The 8,619-nt window shown below is 40.1% G+C and overlaps 1 protein-coding gene across 1 annotated transcript in view; it reads right to left on the bottom strand.

Annotated features, from left to right (window-relative positions):
- Positions 1-3,634: 3,634 nt before the first annotated feature.
- Positions 3,635-8,619, bottom strand: part of ZNF182 (zinc finger protein 182) — a 33,284-nt gene continuing 28,299 nt past the window's right edge. Inside the window, exon 6 of the mRNA XM_012730259.1 lies at positions 3,635-6,473. Within this exon, the coding sequence (XP_012585713.1) occupies positions 4,837-6,473 (1,637 nt within the window). The 3' untranslated portion in view covers positions 3,635-4,836. The remainder of the gene's footprint in view (positions 6,474-8,619) is intronic.

Below are 8,619 nucleotides of genomic sequence, written 5' to 3'. Positions count from 1 at the left end.
TGATGGAGGAAACTCATGTTACATAGTAAGCAAGCTAGGAGCTCAAATATGAGTAAAACACATAGAATATTTGAAGTACAGACAATGAGTAAGCAAGTGCACTGAAGACATGGGCAGCATTCATGGTTTTCTTTACAAAGATTAATTTATTTATGCATACAAGAACTTGGGTACTGGCCAGAGGCGTGTGTGTGGAGGGGTGAGAGGACTCACCAGAAACAAGAGTGGGGAGCAGAACAGGTAGATCGATGAAGTACACTGCTGAGGGGAGCAGCGGGTGAGACAGGAGAGGTCTGCTGCGCCATGCGGGTTGAAGGAAAGCAGTTTAGCTTAGTTAGCGGTCCTGGGCCTCAGGCTGATAAGGAGGTGCCTGCGACCTTGACTAGGGTCTGGCTGTCTCCATCCCCGTACATGGGCACAGACCCAAAAACCCCAGCTTAAAGGTTCTTTTGTAAGCCACAGTAGCCCTTTTTTGTTACAGTAACCCTCTTTTCATGTATATAAGCTTGATGTGAAAAATAAAGACAGGGACTTTCCTGGTGAACAGACTCATGGTGTCCGTCCTTTTCCTTTCCTTTTTTCTTTCACGAGTCACCTCCCTGACTGGGGATCGAACTCAGGCCACAGTGGCTGGTGATGGCTTGATAGTGTTCTGTCTTTAATGCCTGCACCACCAGGGAGGCCCAGATTACATTTGTGAAGTATCGTTAGCAAGTAGTTTGTAATTTGTAGGATATATAGATCTCTATGTGTGAGCATACATACAGACATATATAAATAGAAATATACTTGTGTATGTAGGCTAATAGACATAAATAGAATGGAACACATGATGAAAAACAAGTGTTACTTACAGACAGAAAGGAATGAGTTTTTGTCTTTGTTTTACTTAAATCAGCCATTAATTGGTGACAGTATTGTCCCATTCACAGATAAGACCCCGGACTGTGCAGGCTATTCGGTGAGCTATAGCCGGAGCAAGCAGGTGTGTCATTGGCCCTGGGCACCATCATTGTGACTGGAACCCTTGCACAATCCTCACTGCTGGTCCTCAGAACCATGGAGGCTGATGCAACAGACAGGAGAGCTTTGTGTAACATAATGCCTAGGAAAATACGGCTATATGTTAACTCTCCGTGTTAACTTGCTTCATCTCTTTCCCTTTTCTTCATGTTTTAAAAATATGTATTTTGTGTTTTTAAATTGATGTAACTGGTCATACAACTTGAGTATTTTACTTTGGCCCATGAGCCTGTCTATTCTGAGACCTCTGGAATACCTTGTCTGGTAGCATGTTCGAGTCTATCATTGTATCGGGGACTTTCTTCTATTTACCAGGTGCCAAAAAATGAGCCAGGATCATAATTTAAAGTTTGGAAATTTTCCTAATATAATTGATTAAAATATTGGGGCCTAGGACTGACCTGGAGGGTTATAGGGCAATCAGATCTTAAGGATTCCATAGTCCCAAGGGCCCGGGGAACAGGTTGAAGAGGGATCATAGTGAATATCATTTTAGAGATTTTGACTTACGCAGTAAGACAATAACTGAGATAAATAACAGGGGCAGGAATCAGGGCTGGCCCATGGGCATGACAGAGCTGGTTTGGGGGAGGTGTCAGGGACACACTTCAGGTGGGGCCTCTCCCCGAGGGTACATAAGTAACAGGACACGAGGCACTGTGTTCTAAGTGCAGGCTGCTCCCATCCTGTAGAACTGGTCACCCTGGGGTCCTTGGGGCACACCTCCTGGTACAGAAACCCGGTGACCAGCTCCTCATTGCCAACACCAGGGCATTCTGAATCGCTGGATCCTGACTTGTAGAGCCCATCACTCACCACAGTGCACCTCCAGCCCCTGCCCACCCCGTTCCAAGGGTTTGCCATAGCAATGAGCACCCGTCCTCTTTGCACTGACACTCTGCACTATTTTGCCACCTGCCTGACTGCTCTTTCTTCTGCCCTATTTGTAACTACCACTCCCACTCTGCCTTATGTTACTTCCAATTTACTCTGCCCACATTCCAAGACCTGCTCTCCGCCCATTTACTCTCACACCAGGTCTCCCTGCCACTTGTCCTAGTCACTCAACTGACTGGGCATTTCCCCTGTCCACCTTCTCTCCTTACTCACTCCCACTCTTCCCCTAATTCCAGTCCACTTACCCACAACCAGCTGTTCATCAGCCCTTCCCGCTAGGTCCATGCCACACTTACCTCTACACGGCTCATCGGACCATCTGTGTCCAAGGAAGTATGAATGTAAGGTCAACCAGAAGTGACAAGATCTCCCTCACACCACTACAGGATGACCTTTGACGGGACTGAAACCCCAACAATATTCTCTCTCAGCAGGAAGAGGAAATGTTTTATTTTTGGTGCCTCTGGACATCTTCTTAGCAGGTTATACCAGGAATAACAGTTAGCCCCTTTCCCCCCTAGTCATCTTTTCCCCATAAAGGCACTAAATGAACGTGTCAGACTTAGCTCATAAAAAATGAGTACAAAATTCATTTCCTTGCAGGATGATTTAGGGAAAAAACAAGGCCTCAGGGGGGCACAATTAGGGTCTCAGGGCTGATCCACCCATTTTGGTAAGTCCAAACACTAGTTATACTCAGGTTTTACTTAGTGTAGGGTGCCCAGTTCTACCACAGAACTGACTCCTGTGAAAAGCCACAGAAACAAGGGCCACAAATATGGTCTTTCACGAATGGGACTTCTTGTTTAGGAGCAAATACGCTGTCACATGGTCTGTGTCCTTTCAGACGCTGGCTCTCCAGTTTTCACCTTGGAAAATGTTATCATGACTCTGTGGATTCATGGTTAACATCTCTTGTAACACACACACACACACACACACACACACACACACACACACACACACACACAGTTGACCTCTGAGCAATGCAGGGGTTGGGAGCATTAATCCACCACAGTCAAAAATTCACATGTAACTTTTGACTCCCTCAAAACTTTACTATTGGCTGGAAGCCTTAGCAATAACACACCTTTAACACATTTTCTATGCCACATGCATTATATATACTGTGTTTTTACAATAAAGGAGAGACAATGTTATCAGGAAAATGTATTTACTTACTGTACTGTACTGAAAAGAACTCATACATTAGTGGGCTTGTGCAGTTTATACTCGTGTTATTCAAGAGTCAACTGTACACATGCACACGTGTGTGTGCATACACACACTCACACACACACACACAAAGTAATTTAAATCATTTCCAGATATATAAAGACAATGATGAGCTTTAGTGCAAGTCTTTTCAGTTGTGCTGTACACACTAAATAAGCTATGTGTTCCGGTCTCAATTACTTTAGGTTTACACAATGTGGTCCCAACTGACCTGAGAATTACTTTACTTGACACCTCCAGGACAGCAATGCCTTTGTACTTTGGAGCTGAGTGGGTATCTGTTGTTCTGTCTGATGACTCAATTTATTCACTCAAAAATAAGACTCCACAGAGGGTATATTTATTAAATGTTATGAAATCCTCTATCTAGAATCTTGACTTCATTATAGTAGTAATAGAGCAAAATAAACTTAAAAAAATTTATTGAAAAGGTATTCATCAACATAGAACAATTTTCAAAAGTTATACAGCTGTCTCCTTCCAACTCCATTCCCCCAGCCACCCACTTCCCTTATCCTTTCCCAGAGATAACCAGGGCCCCAACTTCTTGTGTATCTTTCCAGAGATAGTTTATGCATATACACTCAATATGTTTTATCCATTTGTTCTCCTTTCTATGTACAAACGGTAGCATATTACACTCACTATCCTGAATCTTGTTTTCTCTTCTAATGTATGTTGGAGATGATCCCACATCACTACACAAGTGGTGTCCAGATTACATTTTTACTCATTTTGTCTAGACAGGAGTTTGTTGTATGAATGTACCAGGATTTTGGGAACCAGATCCCGGGTTTGTCTTTTGGACAGCTTCCAATCTTTTGTTTTCACAAACAGCGCATCAGTGCATGCCTCTGTGTTCATCGATTTGTACATGCATGAGGCTATACATTTCCTTATGTGGAATGGCTGGCTCAAAAGCTGTGTATTTTGATTATGTTGGAATCATTACTCTTTGAATGAGTTTTTCCTGGACTTGTTTGCAGGAGGCTCATGTGGGGGAAGAAATTAGGGCCACATTCTGGGCAGATTAGAGTGTTTCTTGCCACTGGAATTTTCCCTTCTTTTTTGGTAGTTTTTCCAGATTTGATTTCTCCAGAGTCAGTAAACAGGGGCAGCTGTATAGGGTTCTTCACAATGAACTTTCCTTTCACTTGTCCCAGCCCCTATCAAGTCCCCCTTCCATGAGAAGAAACTACCTCTGCAAATATGGCTTGTACGAGTGATTCCTCGTTGAGGGCCTGACACTTCTCTCCTCAGGTCAAATGGGACTACGAAACCTCTTACCTCCCCCTGCCCATGCCCTCTGTCACTGTTGCTGTGTACACATATGTATGGTCTTGCATCTGAACCTCAGCTAAGAGTCCTCACCAGTGCTGCCTCACATCTGCAGCCTTCAGTGCTCTGTGGTCTTGCACTGGTGCTTGATTTCTTCTGCCTCTAAAAGTCCACTCATCAGTGTTTCAGTGAGCTCTTTTTTGTTATATACAGAGATTATACTTCTTCTTCTCCCTGTAGATTTTGGGTAAATACTGAGATGAAGAGGGAGAAAAAATGCTAACTTTACTCCCATATTTTAAACAGAATCAGAACATACTTTAAAAATATTAACTGACAAAAAGAAATTAACTAACAAAAACTTTCCTTCAGTATACACTGCAGGCACAGCTGATTTACTCTCTAGTGTGTGAGGAGCTTTGACTTCCGGGTGTGGCCTTTCCCATGGGCTTTCTTTCCTGAATGTGTTCGCTGATGTACAATAAGGTTTGATTTTTGGGTAAAAGCTTTCCCACATTCTGTACACTTATAGGGTTTCTCTCCAGTGTGAGTTCTTTGATGTACGGTGAAAGTTGACTTTTCTCTGAAGGCTTTGCCACACTCAGTGCATGCATAGGGTTTCTCTCCTGTGTGTGTTCTTTGATGGATTATGAGCTGTGATTTCTGGCTAAAAGCTTTCCAACATACAGGGCATTCATAGGGCTTCTCTCCTGTGTGAATTCTCTGATGAATAATAAGCTTTGACTTTTCTCTAAAGGCTTTGCCACATTCATTACATTTATAGGGTTTTTCTTCTGTATGAGTTCTTTGATGTATAATGAGATATGATTTCTGGGAAAACGCTTTTTCACATTCATTGCATTCATAGGGCTTCTCTCCTGTATGACCTCTCTGGTGCAGCATGAGATAGGATTTCTGAGAGAATGCTTTCTCACATTCATTACATTCAAAGGGTTTCTCTCCGGAATGAGTTCTCTGATGTACACCTAGGTTTGACTTTTGAGTAAAGGTTTTTCCACACACATCACATTCATAGGGTTTCTCTCCTGTATGAGTTCTCTGATGCACGATGAGGGTTGACTTCTCATTGAAAGACTTCCCACATTCGGAACATTTGTGAGGTTTCTCTCCTGTGTGTGTTCTTTGATGTATAATGAGAGTGGACTTATCACTGAAAGTTTTCTTACACTCATTACATTCATGAGGTTTTTTTCCTGTATGGGTACTATGATGTATAATTAGATCAAGCTTCTGTATAAAAGATTCCCCACATTTAGTGCATTCATAAGTTTTCTCACCTGTGTGGGTCTTCTGATGGACAATGAGGTTTGACTTTTGAGTGAAGGCTTTTCCACATTCATTACATTCATAAGGTTTCTCTCCTGTATGAGTCCTGTAATGTATGATGACTGTTGACTTTTCTCTGAAGGCTTTTCCACATTCAGGACACTCGAAAGGTCGCTCTCCTGTGTGAGTTCTCAGGTGTATAATGAGCTGAGATTTCTGGCTAAAGGCTTTTCCACATTCAGTACATCCAAACGGTTTCTCTCCCGTATGAGTTCTCCAGTGTACAATGAGGTGTGACTTCTTGCTGAAGGTTTTCCTACATGTAGTACATTCAAAGGGTTTCTCTCCATTTTTAATTCTCTGATGTAGACTGAGACCTTTCTTGCGCTTGAGAGATTTCCCACACTCTCGATAGCCATAGGGTTTCACTCCAGGATTTGTTTTCTCATACTCAGTATGGAAGAATGATTTTGCACATCCACTATCATATTTCTTTCCTGCAGAGCTTCTACCAAATAAGTCTAAATTCTCTACCATATTATTTCCAAAAGATTCATATCTGTGGGGTCTTTGTATGGATGCAATAAGGTTTGTATTCAGATGAAGTGTGTTCCCAAATTCATTATACTGATAGCTACTCTTGGTGGAGGTTATTATATTCTTGTCTGGGAATCCAATTTGCATCAACAAGTATTTATTTTGGTCATTCGGGCACTGTCTCTCAATCTGTTCATCAACTTGGCAGGGTTCTTCTAGAAAAAAGTACAATAAGTCATCTTTATAGCTTGACATTATGAAATGGACCATCTTTAGAAATGTCTTGCCATATAAAACCTGATACTCTATCTCATTTTATCAGAGTTCCTTAGAGAGAGAATCTTGGTTATAAAATCCCATTCTTTTGCTAAACTTCTGTTAGCCTTTTGTTTAGCATGAACCATCTTTTCCTGACATCTCAATCAATTTGGGGGAATCTTATACCCATTTATCTTCATTTATCATATGAACTCTTAACTACTCTTAACTGTACCTAAGTCCATCGACCTAGGTAGAAGTGTAACAAATGTAATTTATGGACTCAAATCTTATAACCCTGAATCCATATTCTTACTGAAATGAGAGAAAATTTTAGACTAATTACCCTAACAAAAACAAAGAAAAAATATAAATCTTTGTCCAATCTGGATTCAACTATTTATTCATCCAAGCTTGCATTCAGTTTCTCAACATCATCTTCTGCCCTAGTTTACGCTATTTCCATTAAAACTGTGTGCTAATAATGGGGGGGGGAGTGGGGAGGGAAATGCACGGGATTATGGTGATGGCACATGGGTGACTTGGTGATGGGAAACCCGTGGGGATTACAATTGAGATGGGAAAAAAATGTACAAAATGATGTAAAAATAAACTTTTGTAAAATAAAAAAAAAAACTGTGTGCTAATAACTACAAATCTTTCTTCATGTTGTCACCCACACAGCTCAATCCATATTTTGCTATATTAAGAAACTAGTTCACTTTCAAGAAGCAGTGCAGTCTTTTCAAGAAAGCTACTCTAATCTTCCTATATAACTGTCATTAACTTCTAAAGTAGTTGGTCACCTGTAGTACTTATTTAGAGAGTTAAAATTATAAACCTTGAATTTCATATACCATATTTTAATAGCAAGATGTATTTTATTTATATTTTAACATCTCGGAATCCAGATGTACCCTACATTCAATATCATGTCATTAATTGGTAGCAATTTGTCTTAGTGGTGTGTCTGAAAATGGATGGTTGTTTGAAGTCAATAAAATATGGTAAGCTTTTAGCATATACATTGAGTTTTTTTATTTATATAATTTTAAAAATGAGTAACATTAGTTTATAACACTATGATTCAAAAATCATATGCTGAGTTTTTATCATTTTTATAGTTCATTTTTCTTCTCACCCTTTCCTAAAATTTGATAATATGAAAGTTTCAAACACATAGAAAATTTGAAAGAAGCATACAATAACTATTCATAGTGCCACTTAAATTAAATAATGACATTTATGATAGGAATACTGAATTTTAAAATGGCTTGTGCAGCTGTGGTTCCTCCTTCTAAGATTTCCTTTCTTTTAGTAGCAAAACACTAGTTCTTCAGCCATGAGTGATGGTCAGGATCATAGGAAAAGCTTCACGAAATACCTTTGATGGGCACCAAGCTCCACCAAGGAGCTACTGAATGTGTGCCCGCTTACACAGTAAGCACACGAGGTCATGGGCTCTCTAGCCTAGGGTCAGATCCTGGCTTAGCATTTTGGATGCTCTGTGAGCATTGGCATGTTCTCTAAGCTACTTGTATTTTACTTTCCCACCTGGCAAACAGGAATTGTAACAGTGCCCATCATATGTGTATGAGAGGATTAAATTTCTTATAACACGGCATGCTAGCTTATAGAAGTACATTCAAAGATTTACTATAACAACTACTACTATGGTTTTAAAGTGCAAACACATTATTATAAAAAAGATTTGATGTATTTAACATGTTCTTGACTATGAAGTGAAAAAAGGTGATTAATAGTGTGCATAGTAGCCCACCATTTTTCTAAGGAAGAAAACAAATACATAAAACTCTATGTGTGTGTGTGTGTGTATAAAACCCATATTGTATAAACTAATGGAAGGAATAAACTTTAATAAATGGTTACCTATTGGGTGAAGACTGGTTATCTATAGGGATAGAGGGGAAAGAAGTTTGATTTCTTTGAATATACCTACATTTTCTACACTTTATTTTGAATCTAAGTATTTTTGAAATATTTTATCATGAAGTAAAACTGAGTATAAAAGATTTCTGGACTTCCGGAAGATGGCGGCAGAGTAAAGACGCCGAGATCACCGCGTCCAAGCAGGCATAGGAA

This window comes from Condylura cristata, unplaced genomic scaffold, assembly GCF_000260355.1.
Source record: "Condylura cristata isolate star-nosed mole 26May11 unplaced genomic scaffold, ConCri1.0 scaffold00027, whole genome shotgun sequence".
NCBI classification, from domain to species: domain Eukaryota; kingdom Metazoa; phylum Chordata; class Mammalia; order Eulipotyphla; family Talpidae; genus Condylura; species Condylura cristata.
The sequence above is the reverse complement of the archived record's forward strand: the minus strand, read 5'-3'. Positions and strand labels throughout refer to the sequence as shown.